We start from the raw sequence: 18,882 nt of genomic DNA on the forward strand, positions 1-18,882 counted from the left end.
GGATTGGTGGGGCATGGGTCACCCCACTATCACCCCACTACTTGTCCTCCAGGGGTTGGCGGAGAATGAATCACCTCACTAGCATGGTACTGCCCACTCATTAGCATATTAACGGCCAACTGACACCAGGTGCAAAAACCGCACATGTGCAGTACCGTTGTTCACCACTGGAGGGTGCCCTACAATGGTCTTGGTGTCTTTTCACAGCAATAGACTACTAAGAGAGAAGCCAATGTTAATTATACCTCAGAAAATGCATAGCAAACTATTTGTTTTGTATTTGCTCTTCTTTATAGCAAATGCTATAAATGCTGCTTATATAAACGCTCGGTTTAAAGAAACTTTATTATATAAGCCTGACATTTAATTTATACATGACACACATTGGCGAATTATATCCATCTGGCTTGTTTTGTTCAAACGTTTGACACTGCGTTTGTCCCAGAGAAGACATTAAGCCCTTTGGTGATTTTTCTGATTATGGAGACACTGTATTTCAAACACCAGCTCTTGGGTATATCACGAAGTATGGAGTAAACGAATTAATAAAGTTTCATATTGTATGATCTACTTGATTCTACTGAAATCAAAATCTAAAATAAGCAAACAAAAATACTGGACATTTTGGTTCCTACGGGGTGTATTTTTGGATGTAGTCTCTGAGACGTGTGTTGTTCTTCTTCTTCTTTTTTTTTTTTTTTTTTTTGGTAGGAGGACCATCAAATTTTATTGAGCAAAAGCAGGAAGTAATATAAAATTAGATTGTGTCATCAGATGAGATAAAATTAAAAACACAAAGAATGCATAGATAGTTTTACAATATTTAAAGGTAGTAATCTCATAGTTGAATGTCTTTAGGTCTGTGTCTCAGAAACAAATAAAATAAAAAGAATGTGTGGAAACACACACACACACACACACACACACACACACACACACACTCCATACTTGTGCCATAAATGTGAAAAGAAACCGTGCCTTTATTTTTTGGTAGCTGAGTTACATATTTTGCCACTGTTCAGACTTCCAGAATGGAGTGCTATCCTTTACACTTAGGAGTGCCATAGAGTTTTCTGGTACAAACTAGAGGCTCAGGCACACCCCTTCTCATCTTTTCTAATCTCAGATGTAGTTTACACACCTGTATCTGTGCACTGACTGCACAAGGTTATGCTCCTTCCTTGATGATGTGAAGACAGGACTCAGATAGGACTATGGACATCACTGGTGTTTAGATCCCTTCTGCAGATGCTTTCCCTGTGTCTTTGGAATATGATCCTTTGGTAAGCCTGTAACTTGTGTGTGTTTGCCTGAGATCCTCTGATCTTTGTGTCTTATGTCTTCTGTTTGTCACTCCATGTCCCCTAGGCTTCTCTTAATGCCTAGAAGCAACTAGAGCTTTGCCATGCTGTCCCAACTCAAGACTTAATAAGTGCCACCTTTATACCTGTGCTATGTTTCCCAGAGCCCCTTGCACCTAGGTATAACCACATCGGAACCACTGCTGAGGGGCAGAAGTGATGTGCGCCTACCTTCATTCTGCAAGCTGCTTTCCTGTTTGCCATTCGTGGAAGATACAGATGCCCTGGAAGCCAGAATAACTTAAGACTTCCAAATCATCACATTAAGGACAGTGTTAGGTTGGCCCGACACAGTGAGAAATGGACTTCAGCTATGTAAGGTTCTCTTAGGGATAGCAGCTGTCAACAATCCCTTAAATAATTCCTCCTTCAGAAGTCTGGGGGAAGGGACATCCAGAAGGGTGGACCTAGTGTGGAAGGATGCCTTGAGTAGAGCTGTTGATGATAAAATATATACAGAACAATCTATGGATCTACAATGCTCAGAAGATTGCATTAGGATAAAAAAAAAAAAAGAAAGAAACAGAAGAAGGTAGCAGACAATCCTTTCCAAGGTTGCTGCCTGCCTTCTATTGTTTAAAGACGCTTCCTTATTTAGTGTTCTCATCTGACCTTGGACCAAAGTCAGGAAGACTCATCTTCAAAGAGGGAGCAGTTGGGAGTCAATTAAAGAGCTGTAACAAAATAACCACCACAACAACAGCGACAATCTTTAGCTGCTCTTTCTTTTCACATCATTGGACACTCTGGGCACAATGGAGCCTTCTGCGTGAGATTTCACATGAAAATCGAGTTGTTGTATTTGGTCTCAGTGTGCTTTTACAAGTCGTTTTGCTTAAGAGCGACCGTATGCTAGCACAAAGCACCTTGAAACAGACCCTGATTTCCCAAACAAGGAGCAGAGGAGAAACTTGTCTCATTTCCCTCACTATTTGGGAACATGGGGCTGGAGTAGGAATCAACCAAGAGGAGAAATAACAGTAAATATACACCATGTCCATTTCCTTACACATCTACAGGTGGAGGAAGCAGGCTAAGTCCTTTCTCTGTTCTCTGGGTGGGACTTACTCTTGGCGCACTTGGAAAAAAGTCCCTCCTTGTAGGGACCTCCTTCATACTCTCCTCTGTCCCATGCATATGCTTGTTTTAAAAGCTCTGCACAAATAACTCCAGTTAACCCTCACGACTCCAGACAGGAGAGGTTTTTTTTTTTTTTTTTTTTTTCCTTTCTCAGAGCTGTAAAATTCACAAGTTGCTGGCACAGCTAGGACCAGAATCCCTGTGGTTAGCGCAAATCTGTGTTCTCCTGCTGGGCTGAACTTCTTGTGATTTTGTTAGGTGGGAAGACTATGTAAACACGAGCAGCACATGAATAAAAGATTTTATTACCTGTGTATGGCCCGTGACTCGCCAATGAGCGATATCCCAGGTAAGCAATGGTAAAGAACGTTTATTATGCAGGGAACCAGCAGATAGGGATCTACCATAGAGAATGGACAAACAGAGGTGTGAGCTTTGTAGCGTCATTTTAAAGCGTGCTAGGTAGGAGCAGTTGACTTTTACCTCTCTTTCCCTTTATTGGTGACCTCTGTCTCCAGGGATATGGGTGCCTTTGTGATGGGTGAAGGTTCTGTAGAATTTGGGAGACTTTCCTCCGGAATCATTGCTGATTAACTATTCTTGGCTCAGGCCAAGTAGCTGGGTAGTTCTTGGCAGCTCCTGATTGGCTGCCCATGTGGGATGGTCTTGGCTCAGACTTGGCTCAGGTTGGGTAACGGGGCAACTCCTGATTGGCTGCCGTGAGGGGCTGTTTTTCATAGAACTGACTTGTTTTGGACTTTTCCAGTTCAGGGAAACAGTAACTTAGACCTAGTCTCCCAAGCTGCCGTGTCATGGAGTCAGCCTGGCTCTGGCTAACTCAGTCTTCTCTCAAATTGATATTTTCGGATTTTGACTTAATTAATTTTGCTAAGATACAAAAATAAACAGACCCTGAGAGATATAACACATTGGGAAATCCGACGGATTCAATATGGAAAGTGTTAAGTGTCGTCATTTCAAATAGGGAAAGGAAAATGCAGAAATAAAACAGATGGAGCCAACAGATTCAATATTAGAAAGGTCCAACTGGAATGGCTTCTGGGTCCATGCTTTCTACGTTAAAATGTTTACCTTGATGTTTCTCATTACCTTTATTTTAATTACTTTAATGAATCCTATCTTTTGCAGAAAAGAACTGATTACAAGTCAGGATCTCTTGTTTGGCACTTTTAAAGGGATTGCTGGAAGTCTACAGGATAAGAAAAAAAAATTACAGGCTCAGGGAATGTATAGAGTTGGGTTAGTTGCTGACTGGGTTCTTTCTTGATACTGGCTTAATCTTTTATTTATTTCCTTGTCTCCATCTGTCCAGTTGTACCATATGAAATTTATATCTTTAATCCATAATTCTATTCTCTTAACCTTGATTGCCTTTATATCAAAATATTTCCGACCTGATTGGCATCCCTCATGAAATCCTCTTGGTCTCTCCTGTTTCCTTCTTTCCTGTACAGCTTGCCTCTGGCCAGTTAGTTTTCCTGATGTCACCTGTCCTTCAGGAAAGCCTTTCTTTTGTAATTTACAAAGGAAGATTCTATTGCCAGTTTTTGAGGTTGAGAGTGGGCACTGTTGACAATCTTATGAGTGAGACACAAGCCTTGAGTTCATGTCAGTTGGTGGGGGCCAGTTCTTAAGTTAAGAGTTTTGGGGACGTACTTCTAAGGTGTTCATAGCTTGGAACTGACCATGGTAAGAAATTTATGGGACAGAAATCTACAAACACAACACATATATTTTAGTTTGTTTTGTTTTTCTTGTGAGCTGAATTGCTTTGCTGGCACATTAATTAAAATAAATCTGTCTATTCCTGTCTATTTTTCATCCCCCATAGGCCTTGCTTTAAAAATGTATGCATTTCTATTCTGAAGTATGTACCTATAGGCTTCCTTTGAACCTCAACATTATTTGAATGGGGATATATATCTCTGGGAAAAGATGTCATGTTTAGTTTGATATAGTGGAATAATAAATGCTGTAGGAAAGCCTAGAAATATTTAACACTTACACTTTTTGTTAATATTAATACACATATAACTAAAATGATTTAATATAGTTTTGGGGTTGTTTATGTCATCTAAAATCCCTCCCCTTTCTTCAGTACTATGACTAGTATTTTTGTAACGTTAGAGGATTCCGAGTCACTTGGGGGAATCCAAGGTATGTCAACTTGATGAGGGATTAGAAAGAAAGCAGATTAGGACGTGCAAGTCACAGATTTTGGTATTTCCCAAATGCCATTACTCAGTGCTTACTGAGGATAGGGGAAAGTAAAACCTAGTCATGGGTTATATTTTTATTTAAACTCATTTTCACCTCAAACCCAAAGAGCCTAGACTAATACAATCATTACACATATCCGCTTCGAGGACTGGAGATGAGACATGGTTCGGACACGCCTCTGAATATTCCCCTGGCCTCACAAATGTTATACCACCATAGGACTCTCTGGTTCACACAGTGTCTGCTCTTCAATATCAGTACTCTAGTTTTCATCCTCCGAAACTCCCAGTCCAAAGGAAAGGAAAGGAAAACTCCTTCCCCAACCGATACACTACTCCCATTTTTCTTTTATAAGCATATATTAACAGGACTATGGAAAAACAGCTACATTTTCTTGTTTGTTCAGTAGGAGGACTGTTTAAAATTGTGTCAGTCCTAACATCTAGACCAATCTGTGAAGACTACTGAAAACAACTTCATGGTTTAATTTTGAAGGGTGTTAATCCCTTTTCCCCATGGGACGAATTGTAAATTGGGGAATCAGAGACTATAGTGTTGCTGTTATGACAGATGAACCCACTTTTCTTGAACACCCTTGCCCCTCAACAGTTTTTGTCTATGCAAGGAGGTTCACTGAGTGCTGGAGAAGGAGTGAGCAATGAAGTTTCCCTCTAGAGAAGAACGGAAGGGCAGAGGGGCAAGGCTACTCCAGTGGCTAAGATGGGGGCGGGGTTAGAATATCTATCCGTATTGAACTTGATTTATTAACGACAGAGGAAAGTTTTGTATCATCAACATTGGACAGTTAGATGAGCTCCAAATGTACAGGGAAATCAGGTCAAATTTCAGATGGATAAAAATGGAAAGATAGATGATGATAAATAGATAACATATATTTAGGTAGCTGGCATATAATGGATATATATATATACACACACACAGAATATATATATTCTAGATGGTAGATATGTGGTATAGGTGGTAGATAACAGGTTGTAAGTATAAATGGATCTCTGACAGAGATAGATGGTAGATAAGTGGATAAACAGATAATCATAGGTAGGTGATACATGATCAATGATATATTGATTGTAGATAATTCTATAAAGAGATGATAGGTAGATGGATAATAGTACATAGACCACCAGATGGCTGGCAAGTAGTTGATGAGTAAAACCATCAGTTTTTGAAACAAATTCAATAGCATAAAATGTGTAGAAGAGAACTTGGCTATGCTTTTTTGACATAGTTCTGTGATTTACCATTTCAACGAACACCAAATATACATGAAGACCCGATTGTTTAAGTGGTTATAAAAGTGTTTTCATGAAAAAGTAGATGGTACATTAGGAGACACCGTCTTACTCTGTGTAGAACCCAGGTTCATGGACTCATGGTTGAAATGAAAAAGAAAGTGAATTAACATTCAAATATTCATCTTTCTTCCCCTACAGTTTTAAAAGATAAGAGCTGGCAGAGAAGACTTTTAATTTGCAATAGTAAAATTAAGTCGCACATGCAAATGGGAAAGGGATTGCTGATTTTATCTGTATCTGGCAGAGTAATGAGACACCTCTTTCAAGTAGAAATTTATTTGTAAAACATCGTGTAATTGTATAACAACGCATTTTAACTCAGACTTCATACTTGGTTTTCTTCATACCGTGACATAACATTTAAGGAAGAACAGGCGTCTGGGTAAAGAAACTGGGAAAGTGTGGGAGTCCTGATAATTTCTCAAACTCTAGGCAATGTTCGCATTCTTCGTACATGTGCTTAACTTACCATAAACTTACTAGACTTCAATGGTCAAACAAAGTAAACAGAATCAGCTCGATGCTAAAACCAAGAGAGAAATCCAACAAGGGATTCGCGTTATCACCCTGGAACAGGGAGAAACTTTCTATAGGAGATGAGAGTACTGGAGACTATTTGAACTTACCCCTCAGATGCACCACTGTGGTACACACAGGCACAGGAGGCATCTGCCCTGAGAATACAGTCCTAGTGCTTTCTGCCCATCTCACGAGTGAACTGAAGCAGTGCGGAAGTTCTATGTGATGTGTAAGGCAACAAACAAAGCAAAACAAGAGGTTAAAGAAGATCCGTGGAAGAGACAAAGATAATGGCTCCTCTCACGAATCAACATCCAACGACTTCCTGCTCTCTCATAAATAAATGTTATCGGCAACATTTCGATGGTAGCAGCAGTGACTGTTTGGAAGACCCACAGAGGGCAAACAACATGTTTTAACATCCTTGCCAACAGTGGGGACCTCAGGAAAGCCTTTTCCTGTACTTTAAGAGGTCCTTTGGGATGCTACTCGGTTGGAATTCTGTGACAGCTCTCAGGGTTTTCAACCAATGAGAGGAATAGATCTAGAGACTTGGGGGACACTGTGGGCTAATACCTCACCACACTAGCTGCTTTGCCTCTTCCTTGAATTTTGGCTCTACAAGGCTTCTAAGTCATAGGTCCCAAGCAGATGGTGATGGTATTTACTGTATGTTGATTCATCAGGAGCTGCAGGGTTTGTTTTTTTCCTTACTGAAGGCTGGTGTTCATGAAGAACAAAAGCAAAAGAAACTTCCTATGCCCTTCTAGGAAAATCAGGCCCAATTTTCCTTATTTATACTCACACGTAAACACTACGTTAATTCTTTTTCAGAGCAAATGTACCTACGTTATTTCCCCTGTGTTGTGTGTAGTTTTAATCACAAGTCGGGGTTTCGTGGGCTATTCAAAGTCCTGTGAATGTGGTCCCAGCTAATCCAGACTTATTCAGCCAGGGTTTTAGGGCCGTCTCTTTCCTCTAAATATTCAAACCAAATATTTGATTTGGTTGTTCCACATCAAGGCTGCCCATCTTTACCTGACCTTGGGAGTAGATTAGCTTCACGATCATTCATTTCAAAATGATCATCTCATAAATGCTGAAATACGAAACCCCACCTCCCTCTCCCGGGTTGCCGCATACTGTCTTATATAGTATATTATCTTGAAAATACTGTGTTTTCTATCATGTTATGACATCAGCCTTCAGCAAAACACGGATCTTCTGAACTGTGCTCCTGTCTTAACAGTGGCCACAGAAAATTTCCGAGATCCACACAGCTTTAATGAAGTCCTCCCATCTTACCCACCATCTCAAGTCTATTTTTTTTTCATTATCAATAATTAAAACACTACAAAGTTCCTTACCAGGACATAAGTATAACCTGGATCAAAGGGGAAAAAATAGCTGTGATAGGATCAGCAACAGATAAGTTACATATTACATTCAGAAGCTAAAGGAAGAAAAATTATACAGATCTGTATGTACAAAGAATACCAAGGGAGGGTAGTTGTCGTTATCATGAAGTGTCATAAAAATATTAAATTAGATTTAGTGATCAATTACTGAGCAAGTAGGGAAGTATGAATGCTTAATTTGAGAATCTATATAAATTAATTTATGTAACAAAAAATTGCTTTGGTGCCTGTGGTAAGGAGTAAGGCCGACAGTACATCATGGTTTCATAGACCTCAATATGCAAATAAGTCATCTTAGATATTGTGAAGACATACATCCTTGTTAATAAGCCTGCAGGTGTAGGACAGGAGTCTACATTCCTAACATCACTGTTAATGCTAATGGGTTTTCTAAAGGTATAAAAGGGATTTAATTCCCAATAAAATGAGATCTCAAGATATTATTCCAAGTATCGTTCACATATCTGAAATGAAAACATACTGGTCACAGAAATGGGTGAGTTGGTGGATAGAATTCCTTAACCTCGTAAATAAGAGACTAGCATAGCAAGAACCATTTTAAAGTTTGAACCACATCAGGGCAATAAAGAAATGATAATGCGCTATTCAGTTCTTCAACCACATAATGAGCACGCCCGGAGGAATTTAATTGAAATATGAACTCGCTCAGTACAATGCAGACTTAGAAGTGAAATATATCTATATTGCACTAAGACATATTCAATAAAACTCCGAATTCCCTTAACCTGCATTGGTCGTCCTTCCTAATGCTGCAGGATAGGCCACACGCAAGGCGATTTTTAAAAGGTTATTTTGTTTGGTTTCTATTATTGGTAAACCGCTGTGGTTTTTGTTCAGAGGTGGGAAAATGAAGGCCGTGTTCTTCGAGGAAAACACGTGCGCAGACAATCGTTTTCTGGCTCTGGCCTGGAGCACATACGTATGTGCACTAAAACCATCCGCAAATAAACGGGAGCTCGGAGAAGTTACGTGCACCAGCGCCACGAGGCTGTGGAGTTGCAGACTGTACAGATAGGTGCTTAACCTACAGATAGGTGCTTAACTGTACAGATAGGATGTGTGAGCCCGTGAGCCTGACACATCCTAGTATGCTGGCCTTATAAGGTATTTCTGTCTAGTCACATTAGGCGAGACTTCTCTCTCTGTGCCTTGCCGCGTCATTGACTGAACACGGGTTCAAGAAGCGTCATTGTCTACTTGGTCCTCTCTAATCCTCACTAAGCTTTTGTCGAGGACGATGAGGTCTATGTGTTGCTCCGACCAGTTACTAACTTGCAAAAGTTGTTAAACTATTTGCTACATGTGGAATGAATAGAATGTGTGCAGACACGTAGGGTGTGCACCAGGTAAAACTGTAATTTTTTTTTTTATTTTTTAACAAAAGCTTTGACCCTGGATGTTCTTCCTGAGGACTAAAAGAGTATTTCTTCAAGAACTTTAAAACTTCATTGTGGATAATAAGTAACTTCAGGATTAAAAATAACTTAGAGAGTCCTACCTGTACCGTCACTTTGAAAGCCTTTCTTTCTTTCTTTTTTTTTAATGATGAAGTCAGTGTGGTACAGTCAGTATCTGTATAAATCTCATACCTATAAAAATCCCTCACCCCATAGAAAATAAATTTACATGTGTGGAAAAATGTGCTGTCAAGTCTAGAAATGGAGTACAGTCTATGTTAAGCAAAAAAAGTATAAATGATTTCTACTAAGTTATTCCGTGTTTATTACAATGAAAACTTATTCAAGGTCCAACCAGACAACTAGAGTTTGAAGTGATGTTATTTAGCGAATTCAGTCTGTCCATAAAGGTTTTTCTGGGCTAACAATTGATTCATACAAATGATATCTCTCTTTCTTTTTTATTGTAAAGCAGATCGTCCCAAGTGTTAGGTTGTGCACATGGGATAAACCCCATATGGTGATTTTTGTGACCATAAAAAGCAGAGTTCATTAAAAACAAGTAAAAACGAAGTTATTTGTTTTTTTATTGGTCAGAGTTTTGTCATTGGTATATGGAGGCTATTCCACGGACCCATCCAGAGCTGCTCCTCCTCTGATGGTGTGTTGTCACCGTGGAATTCCATCGGCTCTCTGGAGAGCCTACTGTCTACCATGGACTCCTGCTCAGCTGTGTTTTTCAGCCTGGTCCCTGATGGCTTTGCGGCCGAGTGCTCTGCCACCACAGGGCATGGGGCAAATGTGACCAGAGTTGGGGTTCTTTTCACTTTCTCTGTGGCAAACGGCCCCTTGAACAGTGTGTTCAGGGGCACGTTCTCCTCATGTGTCCCTGCCAACTTGTCTAATTTCTTCCGGTGCCTCCCAAGGAGCACAGGGGAGGGCACCTTCAAGTTATCAGCGATGCAGGCACGGCGCGTTCTCACTACGGAGCCATTCTGCGCGATGTAGATGTTGCCGTTGACATTGCTGGGGCCACTGGGCTTGTGGGTTCTGCTTCTCTGCGACTCAGGAGCGCTGTCCTCCCCAGTGGAGCTGCTCTCATACTCCCTATCGACCACCAACTTGATCATTCTTTTTCTTGCCCACTGAGAAAAATAAAGAATAACGATACGCTGGTTATTCTCAAAGGAAACCGAAGGCTTTTGTGCAACCCACAGCGATACCCCGAGAGGTGGCCAAGGACATCCTCAAGAGGGAAAAGGTCCCTCTCACTATTTTCTCCAACTCCATATTGGATCCAGAATCTAAACATCTTTGAGTAAAGTGTTGCTGAATTTGGGAGTAGACCTAATGGGCAACACTTTCTTTACATCAAAAATACCATGAGGCAGGAGAAGAAAAAGCACATTATCCATATTTTGCTAAGTCCCAACTCCTTATTTTGTGGCTGCTCTACCATTCAGAAAATTCAGCAGAAAGCCAGAAACAGAATTTGTACATTGCATCCATTTTAATGTTTTTCTTTCCAGCATTAAAAAAAAAATCAGAATCCCTCATAACTCTAGTTTGTAATCCGCGTCCTCATGCTAGTCAAAGTGTTTGTCCATTTTGACAAGTGCAATCAGTTGAAACATGGTGTTCTGGGTCATCTGGCTTAAACTCCATTTACTTAAAGGAGTGTATACGCCCAACGTGAGTGCTTATTACTACGCAAACCAGAACATCTCCTTGTATAAAGACTGAAACATGATGGACAATTTTGCTGATTCAGCTGGTGGACAATTTTGCTGATTCAGCTGTCTCTTTACCGACCAATATCAGAAATGACAAGGAGCGAAACTTTAAGCAACACTACTTTTTTTCCCCCTCAAACAATGTAACACTGGGGGAGTGTGAATATCTCTCTTGTGCTATATGGGCAGTTTTCTGGTCTCTGTGTAAATATTTTTAAAATAATGGTGTTTATTTGCCTAGAAGAAAAGCTGTGGTGGTTACAATAGATTTTTAAACACAACCTAAAGGGTAATCACTTTTAACTTTCAAGGTATGGCTTCATTTAGCTCCTAGAATTTGCAGGTGGGAGTCGATAGAGGGTACCTTTGACATGGCCTCCTTGCAGGGAGCAGAAATAACCAGAAACAGCTACTCATACAATTTGTTGCTCTTCGTCTAGTGTCTACTCTGCAAAGACTACCCATTCATCACTATATGCGTCCGTTCCACTGCTATCGACAAGTGTCACTGATAATGCCATGTGTTATGTGACGTATTATGTATTGATGCTTCCCCTTTCGCTAGTATAAGAGAGAGTAGACAGATTGGATCTACTGGGTCTCAGCATGCACGTCTACGTAGTAGGTATGTCGTCATTTTCTTATCTCCTAATCACGTCAGAGAGTGAAATCATGCTAAGTGCCCAACCGATCGAGAGCCGCTTCCGAGACCAACACAGAAGGCACTGCACACAGAGAGCACACGGCACTGCAAACCACCTACTATGAACGCTTCTAAAGGGCTGTGTTGTATCCTTCGGAGTTTGCGCCTGGAGATTTCTTGGCATCTTCCTCCTTCCTCCTGTCATACTCTGGTACCTGGAACCCCCAGGGGCCTCCAGAGAGGCTCTCACTGCTGCTGCTGCTGCTGCTACTGCTCACTTCTGACTCCGATTCCTCCTCACTTTCCACGCCCCTCTCCACCGAGGCTGATTCTGCGCTGCCCTCCTCTGGGACATCCTGAGCCTCCAGGTCTGTGGATTCATCCATGGGAGCTGCTTCGCTTTCTTCTCCTTCCTCTGGCCGTTCTTCCTCCTCCCCCGGGGGCTCTTCTTCCTGCTCTACAGGCGGCTCCTCTTTCTTACCCTTCACTTCTTGGATTTCTTCTACCACGGGTCTTCTTCTTGCTAGCACGATGTTTTTCCTTGCCTTCTCTCCCTCTGACTCGGTGGACTCAGACTCCTCTGACTCCGGGGTCGAGCTTTCCTCTGCCTCCTCAGATGGGGTCTCCGACTCGGATTCTTCAGTGGTCTCGGACTCGCTGAACTCAGACTCGGTTTCTGTGTATTCCGTGTAGTCGCTGGACTCCTCCTCTGACTCCACGGTGCTCTCCGTGGCTTCCTCCTGGTCTAGAGTCAGTTGGAGATAGTCCTTGTCTTCTTCCTCAAGGCGCCTCCTCCACTCCTCGCCCTCAAGGTCAATGCCTCTTTTCTCAGCGAGACCCCTGACTTTCTTAAAGATCATTGGGAAGATCCTGGCTCTCTTCCACGTCGGGTAGGTGGGCTCAGCCGCTGGTGGCTTCTCAACGGTGACTACCACCTCTTCCTCACTAGGCTCTCTAATTTCAACTTTGGGCTTTTTAACTTTCTCTGGCTTCTCCTGGAAGTTTTGAGAGTGCAATTCAAACGTTAGCTCGGAGACAGTTACGGTGTGAACTTGTCCCTCATAAGTTAGGCAGAAACTCATCTTTAGATAAGAGCCTCTTGTAAGCTATGCATATAGTTTTCAAAAATGACAATATTCTTTTCAGATGATAGACAGAAGCTAGCTGACAGGCGGTGGGTTATTTTTATTTTGGCTTTATAGTATTCATACCCAAATCTAATGCTTTCTCTTTTCTATTATTTACGTTTTTTTTAAATTTTAATATTAGCTCAACAAAGAAGTAACCATTATCATTACCTCTAGAGTTCTGGCTTGTTAGCTTTTTGCTGTATCTCAGAATTTTTATGTCATGAAAATATATTAATTTGAAAGTTTATGAAAAATCTGCCTTGTAGAATTTTGAACCAATTAGAGCCACAGGAACTGTTATTTCATGGAGGGAGAACTGTTTACCAAATAGTGCAGGGAAGGTGTAAGAATTTGAAAGACACGATTCATGTTAATTCAGCAATGAATCACATAACATTTAAAAAACATCGGTGATGATATTTTATTCTCTGAAAATGGAATATGAAGACTGCATTTTTCATGATCTTTTTAGTTAGGTCTAGAACAAAAGAACCTGCAGACAGGTCAAGAACAAAAGTAACCATGTATTGTAAAGTTTATAATATATGTGGCTCTTAATACCGTATAGAGAGGCATTTGTGATTTTAGAAAGCCCGTTCTATTGTAACTTCCCTCCATAGGAGAGGGAAAAATGTGGTCAGTGTTGTTACCACTCTTTGAAAAACAAATAATAAATTACTAGGACTTTTCACAGCTGGACTAGTCGACAGTGCGTTAGTCAAACCAGATCTAAAGAGTTGTCACTGCATGACGTGTCATGATGAAGGCAGGGACACTTACCTCTTCCTCTTCATACTCCTCTTCAGCTTCACCAATGACTTCGCCGTATTCCTCCTGTCCAGCAGGTGGCAGCAGTCGGCGGCGACTTCCATACTGGGGCATCTCATACCTGCAACACAAACTTGCAACTTGAGACCCTTTTTTTTTCACAGAATCTACCATAACGATCTCTGCTTCTTCTTTTTCTTCATCATCAACAGATTCTTAGGGTCTATTAAATTCCTTCTAAAAATTAAACAAAGCAAAACTACATTTTAAGAACCACTACTGGCAGCCAGAGAATTATTATTATTAATATTATTATTATTAATTGATTATTATTACTATTACTGGCATAATCACTCTCTGGAATAACAAGGAAGATAGTTGTTATTTCACATTTAAATTTGGGGAGTGGCTAGAGGTAGGAAGATATACTACTTCATAACTACATAAAGAATGGAGGACAGGAGAGATTCTGTATACAAGTGTGTATCTCACACAGGATGCGATATCAATGTTTATACATGAAAGTTTGTATGGAAGGAATACGGCCTGTGTGGCGTTTTCATCCCGTGTGCTTTTGAAAGTGGTCAGCTTAGGCGTGCAGAATTAATGCTCCATTTTCATATTCGCTACTAGATTCCTAAGTATATTTTATGTTTTTAGTTTTTTAACTGCTCTGGTACAAAACTTCAGGTGTACTGGCTAGGGAAAAAAAAAACCCCACAAAACACAGCATCCGGTATAAATGGTGAATTCAGGAATTGAGCAAACATGTTTGACTTCTATATTCCAGTCTAATTATTATGAACCTTCCTAGACCATTTCTAGAAATACAAGCAGGGTAAATGAGACAGCAGAAATGGTGGGAACTTGAATAATATGAAAATCACTGCTTTCCAATACAAAGGGGCCAATGACACTTCAAAACACTCTAACAGCAATAACTTCTGATGACTTTTTTTAAAAAAAAGAAAACGATACAATTCTGAAGGAAAAACTTGAAGATGTACCCATGCTCAAAACTGTAATAATCTTGTCCATATTCCTGGCCAGGGTCAATCCCAGATTCCATGGATAACTCCTATTGTTCAAAGAGAAAAATTTGCATTTTTGAATACATTCTTTACACATTCCAGCTTTTAAGTGAGATTTCCGTACCTACGGTCTGTATCTCTCCAAACACTCCTGACACCACAGCAAAAGAAGTTCGATGACAAGTGTCCTCACCCTCACCTGGTGTTACAGTTTCAGCTGTTTTCATGGAACCCCTTTGTCATTAGGTCATGCATAAATGGGAAAGTACAGTCTCCCTGGCTCGAAAACTGTAGACGCTTCCAGGCCAGTCATTTTACTTGCTTTTAGGGAGCTTTGAAGATTAATGTCATCAACATTAAATGTCACTATATCTTATGGGCCAGCCAGTACATGAGGTTATCATTACAGTGGCTCTCTCTATTGATGGTTCTCTTTTACCAAGAGCTCCCTCACCAAACACTTCACAATAGTGTTCACAAACATCTTCCGATAGTAATTTACACACTAACAGGAACCCCAGTTTAATGCTCATTCTCTGTGTGTGTGTATGTGTGTGTGTGTGTGTGTGTGTGTGTGTGTGTGTGTGTGTGTAAAGATGTTTTAAACACATCCTTGCTTTTTATACCTTATGAAGACTTCTTCTGACTTGATAATTCTGACTTTCCTTAAATTCTGCACTTAGAGCCGTGCTTTGAGGCACATATACAAAACCAGTTTCGGTAGCTATTCCAAACCACTTTTTCACACACTTTGTGATTTCCATTGTATCAATCATGAGAGATGGCAAAAGGCTAAGAAGTTTGAATTTACACTGGAGTAAGAGAGGGGGAGGGGGAAATCGTAACCACCCACAGGGGAGTAGGTTGGTATATACGGATAATCCACTCGTGATAGGAATTGGTTTTAACACATGTGTGTGTGGCATGAGTCAGGAGTCACCTCTCTGTGGGGACACGGAGGAACCATTTCTAAGCCACACACATTTATCACACGACTCATCTGTGTGATAAATATGGACAGTGACTCTCAGTTATGCTACAACTTGCCAGATCATTCAAAAGGATTACTCCCGGTTAACCCCAACCAAGGAATTCTACCAAAAATCTGGGATTTCTCTTGAAAAACATAGGCGTGGCACATGCTAAGAATCTCTGTGGTGGGTCCTGCCTCTCATGAGGTCTGGTTACTATTCCTCTACTCACTGCTCTGCATCTGTACTCAAGGTCAACCTGCAGTCTGCCCCCTGCCTTCTCTCTCTTCATGAAGTCTCTTCACGGACATTTCCAGCCAGGTTCCTGTAGTTACCAAGTCTGCAATTGCCCTTCGACAGTAATAAAATGCCAATCGACTTTGCAACTTAAAAACACTTTTCAAACCGATTCGTTTGTGATGTTAAAACTCATTTGGTATATCTATTGGAGTAAATGTTTTAATTTTTTTTAAAGATGTGTTTATTTTATTCATGTAAGTACACTGTAACTGTCTTTAAACACACCAGAAGAGTGCACTGGATCCCATTACAGATGGTTGGGAGCCACCATGTGGTTACTGGGAATTGAACTCAGGACCTCTGGACGAGCAGACAGTGGTCTTAACCACTGAGCCCTCTCTCCAGCCCGGAATAAATGCTTTAAAAATGATTAGCAGTGTGGCATGTTGCCATGGACAGTGGGTAACTGGTGGCCATAAAGTTCTAGGGCACGGGGGCGTACGTTTGTAAAACTATTTGGAAAAAATTGGTCGTAACAGTCCAAAGTCAGAACCAATAGGAAAAATTCAAGAAATCAATCCCCTGTAGCAGCACTGCAGCACAGGCTGGGAAAATAGGCTGAGGTCAAGGGTGGATGGAATTATACTGTGATATCCCACTTTCAGGAGCTCAGAAATGATGTAACCTTCAAGTGCCCCTTAGAAGCCCGGAAAGCACTCAGGACGAGGGAAATCGGTGCAGAGCATTAACTTGCGGCAGTCATGCATGAGAGTGCACTCTTGAAATTTCCGTCTAAGTGGCTTCCATTTATTTCATCGCTGTAGGTTTTAGTTCAACAGAATCTTCCATTACAGGAAAAGAGGTATAAAATAAACTCAAAGAAAGAGCGGTAAGAAATTATCACAAAGTCAAAGCCCGGATTTAAGTGACTTTGAAAAAAACGCGTGTATGCTTCACGCCGGAGGGTCAGACTTTCAAGGGACCGACAGCACCAGTTTATTGGTTTACATAAAGCAAGCATCTCCGAAACGCTGCATTTACTCTGATAATCAATGCATTGCCTGATTTAATCAATGCACACAAGGCACGGAGAAGAAACCTCCGAGCTGTTTTAAATGGAATCCTAGAAACGATCAGTTCATATACCCGCACTTTCTGACTCCCAAGTCTAAGGCTCACGTGTTGGGAGCTGCTCTACGTTCCCAGCATAAATGGCTTCCAATATGGTCAAGGTTACAGGGGACCAAAATAGGAACCCTGGAGTGCAGGCTGCTACTCTGCAGCTCTGGGTCAGCAGAGAAGGGAACTAGCACAGATGTGAAAGAAGTTTTAAAAAGTGTTTAAAAAGAAAAGGAAGAGAGGAAAGTCCTTGTGTCAACAAAGACCCCAGGATTGAGCTAAGCAGGTGGCTGGATTTGAACTCGTCACTGCATAACACAGGCCCCTATCTGCATCCCTAAGAAGTTGAACCAGAAATTGATTGTGTGAGTGGACCCAACTCTTAACATCCTTTTAAGGTTAAATTCTGCTGCTGACCACACAGAGAAGGCGAAGCTAACTTTGACTCTTAATTTCTGTATTAAATGTTCAAAGGGCTATAAATCAGATCAGTTTCAGTCCCCCTTTTCTTGGCTTCTCCATGCTTGTTGACCAGAAGCTCATGAACCGGATGTGACAATAAGCATTTTTAAGTGATGGTGCTGGTTGGGATAATATCTTGCTGAAAGGCTGTGCGTGCATATGGATTGTAACCCTGAGTTTTCTGAGTCAATCACCCGGGAGTTTTCTTGATAAAAGTTTCTGATTAAAAGCTAAATTGCAAATTTATATATTTCTGCTCCCTGTCTCCAGATGGTGTGTATGTGTGTGTGTGTAGATTCTAAACAAGAAATGCTTTCCTTTAGCAAACAGAGTACTGTTCCTAGAGAAAGAACCAAGTGTTTGTAAATGCTTACCAAAAACCTAAATTTATCACAAAGAATATCAGTATTTCAACTGATTATTATTTTATACTCATTTTAGTCTTAGAGGTATGTAGTAAATAAAATGGTGTGTATTTATTGTGTGACTCTGAAAGTACTTTTTACTTTGTAGGGGAAGCTCTGAGTCAGACATGTACTAGGGAGCAGGATAGATGTTGGAACCTTCCTTCATTATTTGCCTGTTCTAGCTGACGAGACCACATTCAGACGGACCCCAGGTCCTGCTCAGCCATGGAGTGGCTTCAGGCAGTAATGGAAAAGTCAGGGCAATAATACTTTGCTTGCCTAAATTCTAGAGCAGTGGTTCTCAACCTTCCCAATGCTGTGACCCTTTACTACCGTTTCTCATGTTGCGGCGACCCTAACCATAAACTTCTGTTGCTTTTGCATAACTGTGATTTTGCTACTGTTATGACTCCTGACGTCAACACCTGGTACTCTTAGGCGACCCCTATGAAAGAGTCATTCGACCCCTAAACGGCTCACAACCCAAAGGTTGAGAACCGCTGTACTAGACAGAAGCTAAAAATTCATAGCTGTTGTCACCAGCAAGCAACCGAGAGGCGATTTCATTTTATTTGCTTATTTAAACTTGAAAGTGCGTTTTCTCTCGTTAGTACAAAGCGGGCCACATCAGAGGCCGCCCACTCTGTCCACGGAAGTATAAAAAAGGCATTGTAAAGGTTTAGTGAGGTTGAAAAGAAAGTGAAAAGCGATACCTCCGGTTTAAGAAGAGAAGGTCTCAGCAGTTGATGCTGCCAAAGGAAATTGAAACAGGAAAAGATTTAGATAGTAGTTCAGATGGGAAATGCAAAACACCACTGAGAAAAGAGGAACACAGGCAACAGCTTTGAACCTGTCACTTAAGGTACGATTCATTACTCACATGATGCCGCCTGCCAAACTACTAATTAATAGTTCAGATAATTACTTGGGCACCTATGGTATATCAGAAGCCATTGGCTTTAATTAGCTAATTGATAGTAACATTAATTACCAATTTCTATGAGGATATTTTTGTTTAAGCTTCG

General features: G+C 40.9%; 1 protein-coding gene across 6 annotated transcripts in view; it reads right to left on the minus strand.

The window, feature by feature from the left end:
• Window positions 1–6,212: 6,212 nt before the first annotated feature.
• Window positions 6,213–18,882, minus strand: part of Pcdh15 (protocadherin related 15) — a 1,498,824-nt gene continuing 1,486,154 nt past the window's right edge. For 3 of the 6 annotated variants that reach the window (XM_063279549.1, XM_063279551.1, XM_063279550.1), the window contains 4 exons: window positions 18,571–18,606; window positions 14,635–14,705; window positions 13,640–13,748; window positions 6,213–10,498 (listed from right to left, as the gene is read on the minus strand). In XM_063279549.1, the coding sequence (XP_063135619.1) occupies window positions 9,947–10,498; window positions 13,640–13,748; window positions 14,635–14,705; window positions 18,571–18,606 (768 nt within the window). In that variant the 3' untranslated portion in view covers window positions 6,213–9,946. Of the gene's footprint in view, window positions 12,725–13,639; window positions 13,749–14,634; window positions 14,706–18,570; window positions 18,607–18,882 lie in introns of all 6 variants that reach the window. The other 3 variants (XM_063279552.1, NM_001271377.2, XM_063279553.1) reach the window with 3 other exon arrangements.

Source organism: Rattus norvegicus, chromosome 20 (assembly GCF_036323735.1).
Source record: "Rattus norvegicus strain BN/NHsdMcwi chromosome 20, GRCr8, whole genome shotgun sequence".
Taxonomy (NCBI): domain Eukaryota; kingdom Metazoa; phylum Chordata; class Mammalia; order Rodentia; family Muridae; genus Rattus; species Rattus norvegicus.